General features: G+C 45.6%; 1 protein-coding gene across 2 annotated transcripts in view; it reads right to left on the bottom strand.

The window, feature by feature from the left end:
* Window positions 1-15,021, bottom strand: part of TRAP1 (TNF receptor associated protein 1) — a 53,422-nt gene extending 38,401 nt beyond the window's left edge. Inside the window, exon 1 of one of the 2 annotated variants that reach the window (XM_081255277.1) lies at window positions 14,882-15,021. In XM_081255277.1, the coding sequence (XP_081111403.1) occupies window positions 14,882-14,957 (76 nt within the window). In that variant the 5' untranslated portion in view covers window positions 14,958-15,021. The remainder of the gene's footprint in view (window positions 1-14,881) is intronic. The other variant, XM_081255276.1, reaches the window with a different exon arrangement.
* Window positions 15,022-18,091: the final 3,070 nt, after the last annotated feature.

Below are 18,091 nucleotides of genomic sequence, written 5' to 3'. Positions count from 1 at the left end.
CTTCGTTGCTGCTCATGGGCTTTCTCTAGTTGTGGTGAGCGGGGGCTACTCTTTGTTGCATTGTACAGGCTTCTCATTGCAGTGGCTTCTCTGGTTGCGGAGCATGATCTCTAAGCGCATAGGCTTCAGTAGTTGTGGCACACAGGCTCAGTAGTTGTGGCACACGGGCTTAGGTGCTCCTCAGCATGTGGGATCTTCTCAGACCAGGGTTCAAACCCATGTCTCCTGTATTGGCAGGCAGATTCTTAACCATTGCGCCACCAGGAAAGTCCCCCCTTTTTTTCTTTTTTAATTAATTAATTAATTAATTAATTAATTAACTTTTGGCTGCATTGGGTCTTCATTGCTGTGTGCAGGCTTTCTCTAGTTGCAGCGAGCGGGAGCTACTCTTCATTGTGGTGCACGGGCTTCTCATTGTGCTGGCTTCTCTTGTTGCAGAGCACGGGCTCTAGGGGCACGGGCTCAGTAGTTGTGGCATGCGGGCTCAGTAGTTGCGGCTCGTAGGCTTAGTTGCTCCGCAGCATGTGAGATCTTCCCAGACCAGGGCTCGAACCTGTTTTCCCTGCACTGGCATGGAGATTCTTAACCACTGCACCACCGGGGAAGTCCTGCAATTACTTTTAAATATGTTTGGACCAATCAAAATTTTTTTATAGCCAGAATTAGTCTGTGGTTGCCAGTCTGCAACTCTTTTCTAATCTGAAAAATGAAACCCATAAGAAAGTTCACCAACAAAGAGAGAAATATTAAAGCTTCGAAGAAGAGGCTCCCACTCTCATTTGGTAGAAATGAGTCAGGGAACAACTCTCATATAAAAAGTAGATGATCTTTATGACCTTGGGGTAAACGGCCAGACAGTAAATATTTTCAGTTTTTCGAGCCATGTTGTGCAACTCTGCTGTTGCAGCAGGAAAGTGATCACAGACAATATGGGCATATCTATGTTCCCATAAAACTTACAAAAACAGGCAGTAAGGGAATTCCCTGGAAGTCCAGTGGTTAGGACTCTGCGCTCTCACTGCCAATGGCCCGGGTTCAATCCCTGGTTGGCGAACTAAAGATCCCACAAGCCGCGTGGTACGGCCAAAAAAAAAAAGGCAGTAAGTCTGGTTTGACCCATGGGTCTTAGTTTGCAGAACCCTGAGGTAATTCACAAAGGAAAAGATTGGTATGTGACGAAATTAAAATTAAGAACTTCTGTTCATCAAAACAAACAAACACTTCAGCCCCCCAGACAGACACCAAGCCGAGAGCGAAACAGTGAGCCACAAACACATCTGCAGTAATTAACTGACAAAGGATTAACTGATGAAAGATTAGTACCTATAAAAAATACATACAAAAGTACATAATAAGGGACTTTCCTGGTGGCACAATAGTTAAGAATCTGCCTGCCAATGCAGGGGACACAGGTTCAAGCCCTGGTCCAGGAAGATCCCACATGCCACGGAGCAACTAAGCCCGTGTGCCACAAATACTGAGCCTGTGCTCTAGAGCCCACGAGCCACAACTACTGAGCCCACGTGCCACAACTACTGAGCCCATGCGCCTAGAGCCTGTGCTCCGCAACAAGAGAAGCAACCACAATGGGAAGCCCGCACACCACAATGAAGAGTAATCCCTGCTCACCACAACTAGAGAAAGCCCGCGTGCAGCAACAAAGACCCAATGCAGCCAAAAATTAAATAAACAAATAAATAAATTTTTAAAAAAGAAAAAAATACATAATAAGGTCAATGAATCAAGAAGAAAAAATTGGGGCAAAGAAAACAAAAATAGCACTTCACAGAAAAAGAAACATGGCCAATAAACCATGGAAAAAACTATCAGCAATCAATTAAAATCATAATTGAAACATCATTTTGTAACCATCAAATTGACAAACACTTAAAAAGCCTGAAAATCCCAAGTGTCGGTGAGGATACAGCACAGTGGCAACTCTCACAGAGTTGGTGGAATGTAAATCCAGGCCCACTCTGAAAAAGTCAATTCTGGAATCAAAACACATACCCTAAAACCAGCAACTCCACACCAGTTACACACCCTACAGAAATGCATCCATGCCCCTGTGGGCAAGATGCCTGCCCAAAGAGGTGCCCAGTGCATCTATAAAAGCCCCATACTAGAAATAACTCAGATGTCTATGCCTGGGGTGGAGGAATAAGCTGCAGCACATTCCCCCAGTGGAATATTATAGAACAATGACATGGGTAAATCCTAAGATCATACTGCTTCACTTAACTGAACATGTCGCTTAGGTACTCTCCGATGTGTATCTTATAATGAAAGACACACAAGATACCATTTAACACTCACTGGACTTGCAAACATTAAAAAGTCTGAGAACACCAAGCACTGGATGTGAATGTGGAGTTAAGGGGACTTTCGTTGTCTGCTGGTGGGGTACTTACAGAGAAATACAATTCTTCTTGGGAAATAATTTTGCATTACTTAGTAAGTTGGAGCATACCAAATGACCCAACAGTACGTATATTTAGGGCTACGTCAGGAATCATCACAAAGAAATGAAAGCATATTAACACAATGGAATAAGCAGGGACAACTAATGAACATTACCACGGATAAAGCTAAGAAAACAATGTTGACCCAAGAAAGCAAAGTCACAGCAGAAAATACACAGTATGATTTCAATAAACTGTGTGTATACATATACATACATGTGTATATACATATACACACACATGCAGCAATAAAAAGAAAAGCAAAGGAATAAAAACCAGAAAATTCAAGTCAGTAGTCACCTCTCAGAGAGACAGAAGGGGACCCATCATGGAGGGGCACACAGTGCCTTCGAGGGACTGGTCATTTCTATTTCTTAAACTGGGCAATGGGTATTCATTTTATGCTTCTTTTAGAAACTGCACATATGTATTATATGCATTCCTTTCTGGATGGGATGTATTTCACCAAAAGAAGAATGAAGCAAGGAAGGAAGGAGGGAGGGAAGAAGGGAGAAAGGAAAGAAGGAAGGAGGGAGGGAGGGAGGCAAGCTTTGGTGGGGGCGGGGGGAGGTGCGGGGCTAGCCGCCAGCTTCAAACCTTCTGTGTCACTTTGAACTTGCAAACAGAGAGATGTACACAGAGGCTCTAGTAACCAGGCCTGACTAAGCAGAGGAGCTCCCCACAATGTGGCCTGGGGGACGTAACATAGCCAGGGGGCTGGGTCTCCTTGAAGCCCACCTAGGGTCGTATAAGCCTGAGATATAGCCCAGCCTGCAGGTCTGAAGTGAAGGCAGCTGAAGGAAAAGGGACTCAGGCAGGGCCTGGCAGGCCTAGCACAACTCAGTCAATACTCCCTGAGCAAAAGCCCCCACTTTGGCATTTTGCTCCAATTCAAACCACGGTTAATCTTCACCAGCTCAGATGAAGAGAGGGATGTCAGCAGAGCTGCACTGGATTACTTTCAGAAGCAACTTTCATACAGTATTTCTGGTAACCCTGTGGGGAAAGCACTCAGGGCAGCAGAAAATGGCCTAAGTCCAGTGGAAGGTGATTTGGCCACATCGGTCAAGATTACAAATGCATATACCTTCTAATCTGGCAATTCCATTTTGGGACTTTATTCTATGGATACAGCTGAACCTGAACATAAAGACAGAGATGAAAGGCCATACATTATAGCAAATGCCTGGAAACTACCTAAATGTCCATCAACAGAGGGTTAGTAAATAAACTATGGTGCCTCCTGACATGGGACCACTACTATGATGTGGCTATTTAAAGAAAAAAAGAAAAAAAGAATGAGAAAACTCTCTATGTACTGATACAGAAAGCTCTCCAATATCTATTAATTGAGTAACAGAATACAGAGAAGTGTATATCCCAGCAGAAGAAAGATGTGTATCTATACATACTGTATGCATATAAACAGTGGCAGAATATACAAACAATAACTGTTTTGACCTATGAAGGGGGGGAGGGGAACGGTGGAGAAGGGGACAAAGCTGAGAGCAAGACTTCTCAGTGTATACCTTTTTAACCAAATAAATATTTAATTACTCAAAACAGTAAACTCTAAAAAAAAATGTGGCTGTCGCAAAAGGGCTAGCTCCTTCCCACCAAATGTCAGTGTCAGGGCCATGAGAAGGCCTATAAAAGACACACCAGGGGGCTTCCCTGGTGGCGCGGTGGTTGAGAGTCCGCCTGCCGATGCAGGGGACACGGGTTCGTCCCCCGGTCCGGGAGGATCCCACGTGCCGCGGAGCGGCTGGGCCTGTGGGCCATGGCCGCTGGGCCTGCGCGTCCGGAGCCTGTGCTCCGCAACGGGAGAGGCCATGGCAGTGGGAGGCCCGCGTACCGCAAAAAAAAAAAAAAAAAAAAAAAGACACACCAGATGAGGTTCCAGTGTAGGCGTCCCCCCAGGAGTCAGGGACCAGTGACCAGGCAGAGGGTCATCAGTAAAGGATTAGTAAATAAATTACATATAGGGGCTTCCCTGGTGGCGCAGTGGTTGAGAGTCCACCTGCCGATGCAGGGGACACAGGTTCGTGCCCTGGTCCAGGAAGATCCCACATGCCACGGAGCGGCTGGGCCCGTGAGCCATGGCCGCTGATCCTGCGCGTCTGGAGCCTGTGCTCCGCAACGGGAGAGGCCACAACAGTGAGAGGCCCTCGTACAATCAATCAATCAATAAACAAACAAACAAACAAATAAATAAATATAAATAAACAAATATAAATATAAATAAATAAATAAATAAAATATATAGAATGGAATACTCTGAAACAGAAAAATGAGGCAACTGTGGGTGTAAAGTGTCCTTATGCTGAATTATCTCTAGGATACATCAAGAAAAAACCTGGTCCAGAACAGTGGTTTGCATATGTTACCGTGGTGTTTAAATACACATACATATGTGTGCCCTTGTTCTCATAAGCCAAGTGTATCTCTGTGAGGACACCCAAGAAACTGGCTAAGGGGGCTGCCCCCAGGAGGGGAACTGGTGGCTGAGGGTAGCAGTTGAAGAGATGTGCTTTTCACTGCACACATCTCTGTATCTTTTGAATTGTGCTATGTGTGTATCAATAACTTATTTACAAAACTATTTCTAAAAATTATCCAGGGCTTCCCTGGTGGCACAGTGGTTAAGAATCCGCCTGCTAATGCAGGGGACACGGGTTCGAGCCCTGGTTCGGGAAGATCCCACATGCCGCAGAGCAACTAAGCCTGTGTGCCACAACTACTGAGCCTGTGCTCTAGAGCCCACGAGCCACAACTACTGAAGCCCGTGTGCCACAAGTACTGAGCCTGCGTGCCACAATTACTGAGCCCGCATGCCACAACTACTGAAGCCCGAGTGTCTAGAGCCCATGCTCTGCAAAAAGAGAAGCCACCGCAATGAGAAGCCCACACACCTCAACGAAGAGTAGCCTCCGCTCTCAGCAACTAGAGAAAACCTGCGTGCAGCCGCGAAGACCCAATGCTGACAAAAATTAAATAAATGAATAAATAAATTAAAAATAAATAAATAAATAAAAATAAAAATTACCCAATTACAAAAAACATTTTAAAAAATTTACTAGGGACATAAAACACATTTACAAAGGTATATAAAAAGCCTGGGGAAATGTCATTGAATAGTAAGAGTAAATATTTAAAGGTGCCAGTTCTCTAAATTATTCTATATTTTTAACATGATCCCAATGAAAATTCAAACAGGATTTTTTTTCACTATTCAAGCTAATTGTAAAATTCATATGGAAAAATAAAAGTGCATATATAGCCAAGACATTTTTGAAAAACATGAGGAAATACTATTATAAAATACTAAAGCACATTAATTTAAAGCTACAGTTTTAAAATTAATTTCTTCCCTCATTTAATCAAAACAAATTCCGGATGGACTAAAAGTGAAAATAAAAGCTAAAAGTACAAAAAAAAAAAAAAAAGCTTAAAAGTACTAAAAGAAATTATAAGAGATATTTTAAAAACAGCTTTGAGATATAATTCACCCAGTTAAAATGTACCATTCAATGGTTTTTAGTATATTTACAAAACCAACCTCATTATCTAATTGAGAATATTTTTAACACTCCAGAAAGAAACTCCATACCCATCAGTAGTCACTCCCCATTCCCCCTGCCCGCAGCTCCTGGTAACCACTTTCTGTCTCTATAGATTTGCCTATTCTGGACATTTGCCTATTCTGGACATACTACACATGGTCTTTTGTCTATGGCTTCTTTCACTTAACATAATGTTTTCAAGGTTCATCCACATTGTAGCACATAGCATACTTCATTCCTTGTTATGGCTGCATAACATCAATTATATGGATAGGCCACATGATGTTTATCCACTTATCAGTTGATGGACAGTTGGGTTGTTTCTGCTTTTTGGCTAATATTACGAATAATGCTGCTATAAACGTTGTACAAGTTTCTGTGTTTTAAATTCTCTTGGACGTAAACCTAGGAGTGGAATTGCTGGGTCAAACGGTAAGTCTATACCATTTGTCTATATCAAAGTCTGTACCATTTAAGAACTGCCAGACTGTTTTCCAAAGTACTGCACCATTTTACATTCCTGCCAGCAGTGGGTGAAGGTTCCAATTTCACCACATCGTCACAGATGTTTGTTACTGCCTGTGTTTTTTTTATTATAGCCACCCCGGTGGGGGTGAAGTGCTACCTCATCATGGTTTTGATGTGCATTTGGCTGCCTAACGTCTAATGATATTGATCACTTGAGATCGTTTTCCTTAATGACTTAAAAATAAGGGAACTCTGCCCAAACAAGACACGTAACCCAAGAACCATAAATTTATGGACCACATAAAAGTTAAAGTCAATAAAGTAGACCCCTAAACAAACAAAAAAAATTGTAACTATGTGATGTGATGGACGTTAACTAAACTTATTGTGGTGATCATTTTGCAATATATACAAATATTGAATCATTATGTTGTACAGCTAAAACTATTATAATGTTATATGCCAATTATATCTCAATAAAAAATTAAAATTAAAAAATTTTAATGAATAAATAAAGACAATGAGGGACTTCCCTGGTGGTCCAGTGGTTAAGACTCCACGCTTCCACTGCAGGGGGCACAGGTTCGATCCCTGGTCGGGGAACTAAGATCCCGCATGTCACAGGGCACAGCCAAAAAACACAAAAAGGTAAAAAAATAAAAATAAAAACAACAGGACTTCCCTGGTGGCGCAGTGGTTAAGAATCCGCCTGCCAATGCAGGGAACACGGGTTCGATCCCTGGTCCAGGAAGATCCCACATGCCACGGAGCAACTAAGCCCATGCGCCACTACTGAGCCTGTGCTCTAGAGCCCGCGAGCCACAGCTACTGAAGCCTGCACGCCTAGAGCCCGTGCTCCGCAACAAGAGAAGCCACCGCAATGAGAAGCCTACACACCGCAACGAAGAGTAGCCCCCACTTACTGCAACTAGAGAAAGCCCACGCGCAGCAACGAAGACTCAATGCAGCCAAAAATAAAATAAAATAAATTTATTAAAAAAAATAAAAACAATGAGCAATAACCACACTTAAAAATATTAAAGTCAATGGGCAAACACACTAGAGGAAAAACAAACTCTGAAACATGTGGCAGAGGGCTAGTTTCCTTAATACAGCAAGATCACTCACAGATCTACAAGAAAAAGACCAACAGTGCAAGAAGAAAATGGCAATTCACAGAAAAGAGAAACATCAACGACTGTGAATCACAGAAAAAGATGCATTACCGCATTCATAGCTAAAGAACTGCATTTTAAAACAAGATAGCGGGGGCTTCCCTGGTGGCGCAGTGGTTGAGAATCTGCCTGCTAATGCAGGGGACACGGGTTCGAGCCCTGGTATGGGAAGATCCCACATGCCGCGGAGCAACTGGGCCCGTGAGCCACAACTACTGAGCCTGTGCATCTGGAGCCTGTGCTCCGCGACAAGAGAGGCCGCAATAATGAGAGGCCTGCGCACCGCGATGAAGAGTGGCCCCCACTTGCCACAACTAGAGAAAGCCCTCACACAGAAATGAAGACCCAACACAGACAAGAATAAATAAATAAATTTAAAAAATAAATAAATAAAATAAAATAAAACAAGATAGCGGGCTTCCCTGGTGGCGCAGTGGTTGAGAGTCCGCCTGCCGATGCAGGGGACACGGGTTCGTGCCCCGGTCCGGTAAGATCCCACATGCCGCAGAGTGGCTGGGCCTGTGAGCCATGGCCACTGGGCCTGCACGTCTGGAGCCTGTGCTCCGCAGCGGGAGAGGCCACAACAGTGAGGGGCCCGCGTAGCGCAAAAAAAAAAAAAAAGAAGATAGCATTTTCACTGTCAGATTAACAAACATTTTTAAAATAGTTATGCGAGCACTGGTGAAGGTGTAAAAAACTGTTGGTGGCACTGCCTGTGATTTTTAAAAAAACGAAGCCTGCTAACAACCTAAAGGTCCCTCAGGAGAGGGTTAAGTGAAGGAAGGGGCACCATACTGTGGCTCCAGGGCTCTGGACGTCTAGATACAGCATGTGCAAAGTGTGAGGGGCAGACTGCGCACAGCCCATGACCAGGGCAGCCCTTCTTCATTCCCAAGGGAAGGATGGTGTGGACACCCGTCGCTGCAGAGGCTTTTTCTGGAGCCACTGGGCAGTGAGCTGAGACAGGGTGGAAGTTTTTTCACTGTATCAGTCTGTTCGGGAAAACACCACTACCTTCTCACTAATAAAAATGTAGAAATAATTGTTCTCAGGAAACTCCTATGAAGTTAACTTTAACTCTAACTCCCCATCTTAACACCAGCTGCCCACATCTCCCCATGAAGTCACACGTAGAGGAAAGCAGCGTGACTCTAACCCGACTCCACTCAAGAGCCCCCCCAGCGCGGCCCCCGCCTCCTTGCTGTCCCTCCAATATGCCAGCCCGTTCCTGCCTCAGGACCCTGGCACCTACCACTCCCTCTGCTTGAAACGTCCTGCCTCGGACACCTTCACCTCCTTCCAGGCTTTGCTTAAATGCCACCCTGCACGTGAGGCCTCCCCTGACCGCCCCACTTCTACTGCGATCCTCTTCCTGCTTTGGTTTCTTCACATGACGTACTTGTCTGCATCGACTCCACTCCACGTCAGAGCCACAGAGGGCCGGGACTCCTGTCCGTCTCATCCCACAGCAGGCACTGCAGATGTTCGTTTAAGGCACTGCTGCTGCCACACTATGGAGCTCCAGTGGCCTTGACCGTCTCATGTCTTTATTTTTCCCACGATCACCCTAGAGTTGGAGCAGGCCCTCGATAAACACATGGTCATTTTCTCAGAAGGTACAGCCACAGGACACAGTGTTTCTCAGAATGCAGGTCAAGACTGTTGGTTATGAAAGCAATTCAGTGAACTAAGCAATTCAGTGAGCTAAGTCAGAATTTTTTTTTTTTTTAATGAAACGGAAAGTAAAAGAATGCATAGCATGGGACTTCCCTGGTGGCACAGTGGTTAAGACTCCGTGCTCCCAATGCAGAGGGCCAGGGTTCAATCCCTGGTCAGGGAACTAGATCCCACATGCATACTGCAACTAAGAGTTCACATGTCACAACTAAGGAGCCCGTGAGCCGCAACTAAGGAGCCCGCCTGCCACAACTAAGAGCTGGTGCAACCAAATAAATAAATAAATATTAAAAAAAACGACAACACATAGCATAATACATGTAAGTATTTACACAACTCTTTCAGCTAAGTATGTACACATATTTGTACAGTATACGCATACTTGCATAGCAGGTCACAATGTGAATGCATTTCTTAACGGGAGTACATGACAAAAAATGCTTGAAATTCACTCATCTAATATCAACCTAAACATTTCTAAGTTAAAGCTTCAGGTTCTACAAAAAGTAAAATTTTTAATAAGTTTACTTATAAAGTTTAAAATTCTGTAAAGGTACTTTCAGATCAATGAAAAGGAGAATTAAGCCTCTCCCCAAAAGGGAAAATACAATACTGGAAAAACTGTCGTTCTTTGGAATGTAGCCTCTAGCTTTTTTTCCAGAACACCTCCAACTATTTTACCATAGTTTTATGCTTGTAAGCACGAAATTCTCTGCTTTTCAGTATAAGTCAACTCGGATGGTTTCATTATCTCTCAAATTTCACTAGATACCACAGGTTAGCTATTCGCATCTGAAATTTCTCCAAACGTTTTGTTTCTTAAGTTCTGTAATCATTTGAGGTAAGATTTAAGTATATCAATATTCTAGACAGAAAGTTCTTCACTTTCTATTTATATATCAAATAAAGATTTGGGGACTTCCCTGGTGGTCCAGTGGCTAAGACTCTGCACTCCCAATGCAGGGGCCCTGGGTTTGATCCCTGGTCAGGGAACTAGATCCCACAAGCCACAACTAAGAGTTCGCATGCCACAACTAAAGATCCCACATGCCGCAAAGAAAACCAGGCTCAGCCTGTATTCCCTCAAAATTTTCTACGTGCGTTCCTCTGGAATTCTTGAACATTTTCACTATTTCTTAAACCTTACTGTGTTTCACAGCCTGTTTGTTTGTTTGTTTGTTTGTTTTATTTTTGGCTGTTTGGTCTTTGTTGCTGCACAAGGGCTTTCTCTAGTTGTGGCGAGCGGGGGCTACTCTTCGTTGCGGTGCGTGGGCTTCTCATTGCAGTGGCTTCTCTTGTTGCAGAGCAAGGGCTCTAGGCATATGGGCTTCAGTAGTTGCGGCTCACGGGCTCAGTAGTTGTGGCTCGCGGGCTCAGTAGTTGTGGCTCACAGGCTCTAGAGCACAGGCTCGGTAGTTGTGGTACATGGACTTAGTTGCTCCACAGCATGTAGGATCTTCCCAGACCACGGCTCGAACCCGTGTGCCCTGCATTGGCAGGTGGATTCTTAATCAGTGTGCCACCTGGGAAGTGCCTTCACAGCCTGTTTTAATCGTTCTCTACTAAGCAATACTGACATTCTATCAAGAAACATCAACTCCCTGAATACAGAGAAACACAGCAAAACCAAAAGGGAGGGGCATCTCTGAAGAGTCAAAATACAGGACACAAAATCCACATGCCGAGCTTCCGTTAAACAAGAATATTCTGTCCCCATCCAGAATTCTCCTCTCCTTTAAAAAAAGTTGCTAACAAGTTTTATGATCCAGTTTCCCAACCCTCAACTGAAAACAGAAAGGAGGAGGGAACCTGGCGTCAGAGGCCTGGTAAGTTAAAATGAGAGTAACAGAAGCTAAAAACACAGAAATACTCAGGATGCAGTTTCAGTTTGGGACATTTTATAGACAAAGGAGCCGTCACATCCTAGTGGTCCTGCAGAGGCCTGTGTATTACAACAGAAGACCATAAGTTAACATTCATAATGACCCTGAAAAACATCAAAGAAAGGTTCTGTCATGTTTCACCTGATGATTAAGTCTTTTAGAAAGACCGTCTAAGCATAATGGTTGAAATGAAATGTTTCACTACTTTGCAAGTAAGTTTCATGGAAAGTCCCTCCAGGCACTCCATTTCCTGCAAATGCTGGAATATCGGTATGTGTGAACTTCAGTGCTTTGCTCACTCCTCTTTCACAGCACACATCGGTTCCCTCACTGCCCCGGTCCTTTAGGAAGACTTGTACCCTTCTATTTTGTTCTTAACGGTATTGCTATATAGGTTGTTCTTTTAAAATATGGCATTCATTTTGCCTATCTCAAAATTAATTTCTAATATTCTAATCACATTTCTTGATTATATAGCTGCTAAATAACAGCCATTCTTTCAAAATTAGTTATATCCATGACTCAGCTACACCTGTATTCAATTTACCTATACTTTGGGCATCAAAAAGCAGATGGAAATAATGCCCCCAAGTAGACACTGGTTCTCCAAGCTACAACGTTCATCGTAATTCCTAGTGGCTTTAGCAGAAATAACCAGCCATTCCAGAAATATCCTGGAATCCACCTTTACTAAATGCTACAGAACTATAGGTAAGTCTCCTTGTGGACGAAGCAAACAGCAGCTTCCTAGTAAAAAAGGCTAGTGTTCTGTATCAAGGCTGAGCAGAATGGTATTTAAGAAAAATTCTATTTGATGCAATGAAGGCACCAAGAACCCAAACCAAGAAAATCCTCTGGCTTTGAACTTAAAGTATCTCACTTGAGAGTGAAGTGGATACATTTTCATTGATCCTGAGTCAGTACTTTGGTTTGAGACAGACAAGCAAACACCACCAATGGCCTCTGTAATAGTCTCCTTTGTCCTGTTACAACCTGGTATTTGACATCTGGGAGTGAGAACTGTCATTTTCCTTCAGTGTTTACTCATAGCCTGTTTTCCCTCCTCTTCATGCATCTTGAAGCTGCATGCCAGAGGGGAGCAAAACACCTGGGGATCTTTCTTTTGTCTTAGTTCTGATCAATTACTCAGCCAGTAACTGATAAGGTCTTTACTAACCTATTACATTTGGGTTGATCTTTTGCAGACAGCACAGATAGCTCAGGCCCCTCATCCTAATCAAGTGTCCCATTGCCTCCTGGACAGCTGGCCACACATCCCTGCTCTGTCCATATGCTTCTCTGGTGCTAGCCCTAAGCCCCAGGACCATGGTTTACATAGCCGGCACTGCCATTCAGGGTCTAAGCAGTTAACCATTGAAATCTTTGTCCTCACGTTAAATTAGCAACACCCACAGCTGCTTTACTGAGACTGAAATCTGACCAGCAAGTGCTACTCCTTGCATCCCCAAAACAGCCCGGAACACCAGAAATTTGCCTGAATTCTTGTGAAGGTTGCAGCACAAGAGGTGGAAGGGCAGAAATTAAATAGTATGGGCCCCACAGTGAGAGCAGAGGGAGGAAGCAAAATAAATCAACAAAATAATAAGTACTAAATGGGCGTTTGCAGTTGACAGGGTTCAGGTGGGGCTCGTTTTGGAGAATGACACAAACCTGCAATGATTTAGCCCTACAACAGAGAAAGCTCACTCTTGTGAACTTTCTGGTGCTTGGAGCAGACTGCCCACCCCTTACAACTCCCCAAGGCAGAAAATTCCAGCAAAGGCTCCAGCTTATAGAGAACAGAAAAGTCGTAAGATGTTAACTTAAGCACCAACCAGTCCTACTGTGGCTGCCTCATGCTCTCGTTCTTGCAATGCCAACCGTGAAAGTAAGAATGGTACAAAGAATGAATTACAAACACACATGGTCAGAACATCTCAGCACATGGGAAAAGAATCTTAACCTGCAGAGAGCAGGGGAAAAAACAAGTTGGCTACAAAAAAACCCACAAGAATCAAACTGATATGACTGCTCACCTTTAACGAAGTTTTTGGAAGACAAAATTATTTTGACCTGGAATGCAACACCCAGCCCAACTAGTTTACAAGTATGAGGTCAAAATAAGAATCTTTTTAAACACGGTGGGGCTCAGAAAATTTACAACCCATTGACTTTTTCTGCAAAACAAACACAAGGGTATATATATACTCTGCTAAAACAGGAAATAAATCCCAAAAGGAAGATATTGAGTACAAGAAACAGTAATAAAACCTACAGTTGTCCTATTTGCTAATGCATGATATTTTAAAAAATCATTGTTTAAAAAGAGACTACACCGAAATTTAAAACTCAGGTAACAGAAAAAGCCGTAGAAGACATGAAGAGGAAATTCACAGAAGATATACAAATGGCCATTAAACAAATGAAAACATTCTCACTGGTCTCATTCCCTGCTAATGAGAATATAAGTTGATAAAACCTTTTTGTACAGCAATTTGGCAATATCAGCTAACATTTCAAATACGCACAGGCTCTGAACCATCAATTATAAAACTCTAATTCTGTAATTCTAAAGAAATGCCACACATGGACACAAAGATTAAACACTCGCCCATTCTACACAGTACTGTAATGACCCTCCCCCCCCAAAAAAAAACCAAAAAAAAAAAATCTGGAAATAACCTTTATTACGTCCGCTAATAGGGCAATGTTAAGTAAATGATGATTCGTCCTAACACAGAATACTATGCGTCCATTGTAAAGCCGTAAACCCGTGCGTACTGACAGGAAAACATATGTAAGCCATTCTGGAGCTTAAAAAAAAAATCTGTAGCACAATGTACATATGGTTTAGGCTTTTTACGTAAAAAGAGACGTGTGTATTTATATGTGTGTAACTAAGTGTACAGAGCCTGGAAGCAACGCCAAGACGTTCACCCGTGGTTGCTTCCGAGTGGGGAGTGAGAGCAGAGACTGCGGTCATTCTTTTTTTTCAACACTGATTTGAGCACCTACCTACCAATTCTAGGCCCTGGGGATACGGCGGGCAACAACCCAGGGTCCACGGGCTGCACGAGAGCCCAGCGTGCCCGTTCTCTGGTTTGCTGCCGCGCGCCGGACCGAGTGGGCACTCAGGTGTGTGTCGAATGAACGAGTGACCAAGTGGCTTATACGTTATTCGTGTAGAAATCAACTTGGGGGAGGGGAAGAATAAAAACACAACTAAGGGACTGAAGTAATCACCCTGGTGAAGCCCCTTCCCAGCGCACACGCGCCCTTCGATTTCAACTCCCCGGAAGTGCCTTCGGCTCCAGGAACGAGGAGCCCGCGACCCCTCCGCCTCAACCCGGCCCGAGGAGCTCGCTGGAGAGAAGCCTCTGCTGCAGTCACGCGGGCCCGGGCTCAACCCCGTCATCTCCGGGGAAACCCGGCAGCCCGGCGCGGGGCCGAGCCAGGGGACACCAGAACGCACCGAGGGCTCAGCGTTCGCCGCTCGCGGCGCATTGGACGCGTAAACCTCACAAAATCTCCCACGCCGAGCAAGGAAGAGCCGTCACCGCGCCTCCCACGGAGAAAAGGGGCTCGGGACCCCGAGGGCTCCGCGCGTCCCCGTCCCCGCTCGCTTTCCACCCGTCCTGCCCGGCCGCCCTCACCTCCCCGGGCGACCGCCAGCGCCGGGGCCCGCAGGCGGCAGCCCCACAGCAGCAGCGTCCGCAGCTCGCGAGCCATGTATCTCCTCCTGGGCACCCAGAGAAGCCAAGCTTGCCGGGAGCGAGGCCGGGGCGGGGCCTTCTTCGGGCGCGGCGTGGTGACGTCACGGCGCGCGCCCGGCTGCCCGGCCCGCTGCCTGCGCCGGCGGGTGGGCGGGGCCCTCTGTGGCTCGGGCTCGGGCGCGGTCTGGCCGCGGTCCGGCCGCGCGGGGGCAGCCGGACCTGGGGGCGGGACCTCCGCGACCTTGTGTCGCGTTGTCAAGGGCGACGGCCGTGCGCGCCGAGCCGCCGGGGCACTCGTTCGCCGCCAGCTGGGCCTCGGCTTGTGCATCCCAGAAATGGGGCAGATGTTAACATCCACCTAGCAGCGTGTGAAAAGGCGGCGCCGGGGCAGAAGCAGTTAACATCTCCGGGGTCTTTATATAAGTCTCGGACCAACGGTCCAGACCGCTGGAAGTCAGTCTCTCCAAACCAAGACAAGCCAAATAGCTAAAAGTAGTAAAAGGGAGAATTTCAGGCTTGACTTGTCTACACCAAAACTTGGGAGCCAACGCCCACCAGCAAGACTGGGCTTATTCATCATTCCAATTCTCTCGCCCTCCTGGAGTTAAGAGTCTGGTTGGAGATTCGGACTATCAACTTCCTTTCTCACAGAGAGTTCCAAACCACGTAAAATGCAGATTCTCCGGCACCGCCTGAAGTGAGGCTCAGGCAGCCCCCTAGATGATTATGAGGCACACTGAAGACTTGCTGCCACGATCAAATAATTGCACACAAACGGGTTACTCGAGATTGTGACAGGATCTGCTAAGGACAGGAGCCAGGAGAGTGTCCCCCAGTGGGGCCTGGACATAGCTGGTGCCACGGGAGGGGGTGTGACAGGGAACACTTGCAGGTGGAAAGTGGCATGGATGATCCCCAAATTCCAGGCTTAAGTAACGTAAAAGAGGTGGGCAGATTTGGATGGAAGAGCAGGAGTTCTCTCACCTGGAAGACTCCGTCAGCCTCCTAACTGGCTCCCCATTCTCTGCACAGCAGCTGATCATACACACTCCTCAGTCAGGGTCCTCCAGTGGTTTCCCTGCACATCAACAATTCCAAACCCCTTCTGCCTCGGCCTCCAAACCCTGCATAACCTGACCCCTACATCACTCCCTCCCTCATGACACTCCAGACACATGAGCTAGTCCCAGATATAGTGTTCCCAGGATACCGCTGAATTGAGGGGTCTCAGCCTCACGTTTCATGTGTTGTTCACTCCACTCAGGAAATCATCTCTTTTGTAAGAGCTGACACTTTGGTCTATGGGGCAATAGATCTAGCTTGGGGAGCCCTCTTATTACAGGAAGAGGAAGTGGTATTTGGCAAAGGGAGGAGGGAAACCTAGGCTTCAGTGAAGGACGGCGGTGGGTGGGGGCTACTAGGGCCCTTCTGTCCTCTCTAAGCCTGTGGTCTTCAGAGACATAACCTCAGCCACAGATCTTTGTGATATTGGGTCCTCTGGTAGCCCAAGGAACTGTGGCTTTTTAAAGTGCCCAGGGATCCAAGCCAGTCTTGAGGGGGTCATGAGAAGATTTCAGGCCCTATGCAGACAAGGAAAATGGAAGAAGGGAAAGAATGAATAGAGTACTTGAGTTGAATTAATCGAGAATGGCAGGGAGTTGCTTGGGGAGAGCAGAGAGAGAAACAGAGGAGGGGAAGGGAGGGGGAGACCCCCTGGATCTCCCAACCACCACTGTGGCCACTATGAAGCTGCCCATTCCTTTTGAAGAAGTCACTGCCTTCCCCTGGGGGTAAGCTAACGGCCATGAAAAATGCCCACTGCGTTATCCACAATAGCCAGAAGGTAGAAGCAACCCAAGTGTCCATTGATGGATGAATGGATAAACAAAACATGGGATATACATACAATGGAATATTATTCAGACTTAGAAAGGAAGGAAATTCTGACACATGCTACAACATGGATGAACCTTGAGGACATCATGCTAAGTAAAATAAGCCAATCACAAAAAGACAGATAGTGTATGATTCCACTGACATCAGGTAGTTAGAGTAGTCAAATTCATAGAGACAGAAAGTAGCATGGTGGGTGCCAGGGGCTGAGGGAGGGGGACTGAGAAGTTAGTATTTAATGGGGACAGAGTTTCAGTTTTGCAAAATGAATAGCGTTCTGGAGAGGATGATGGTGATGGCTGCACAACAATATGAATGTATTTGATATACTTAAAAATGATTGAGGAACTTCCCTGGTGGCATAGTAGTAAAGAATCCACCTGCCAATGCAGGGGACACGGGTTAGATCCCTGGCCCGGGAAGATCCCACATGCCACGGAGCAACTAAGCCTGTGCGCCACAACTACTGAGCCTGCACTCTAGAGCCTGAGAGCCACAACTACTGAGCCCACGCGCCTAGAGCCTGTGCTCCACAACAAGAGAAGCCACCACAATGAGAAGCCCGCGCACCGCAGTGAAGTGTAGCCCCCGCTCACCACAACTAGAGAAAGCCAGAAAACCCATGTACAGCAACAAAGACCTAACGCAGCCCCCCAAAAAAGAAAAGATTGAAATTTTGTGTATATTTTACCACAATTTTAAAAAAAATGCCTACTGCAAAGAAAAATCAAATTTGACTGCCTCCCTTTTTCTTCATTTCTTTGTTCAAAGCACCAACTTCTGGGCAAGCTTCTCCCTTCATCAGGCAACACGCTGGGAGTTCCCAGAGGAGGAAAGGCTCATGGCTGTAGGATACTTCTTGGTCCGGAAAGGTCTCAGCGATGATGAAATTTTTTTCTCAATTTCATGGATCCTTTTATAAGGCAGATTCCTTTTTGAAGGTAGAATATGGGAGTGGGAGGTGAGAAGAGGAACTCCCAGACAGTCCTGCAGACCCCGGGTGTAGTCTGAAAGCTATTCTATAATTGTCTTAGTGTTCGGGCCTTAGGGGCAAGGATTTCCTCCAGCAGACACAGACCTGTACAGCCCCGTCCGGGACAAGGGCAGCTGCAGCTTGGAGGCCTCTGACAGAAGCCTCAGACGCAGTACCTCTCCCTGGGTTTCTGAGGCATCAAAACGTTCAAATTCAGAGAAGCACTAATGGCCCTGTGGTACCTGCACAGGGATTTGTGCATCCCTTAAAGTCCTTTTCATCAT

This window comes from Mesoplodon bidens (genome assembly GCF_964165515.1).
Source record: "Mesoplodon bidens genome assembly, chromosome: 15".
Taxonomy (NCBI): Eukaryota; Metazoa; Chordata; class Mammalia; order Artiodactyla; family Ziphiidae; genus Mesoplodon; species Mesoplodon bidens.
This window is presented reverse-complemented; position numbering and strand designations above follow the sequence as displayed.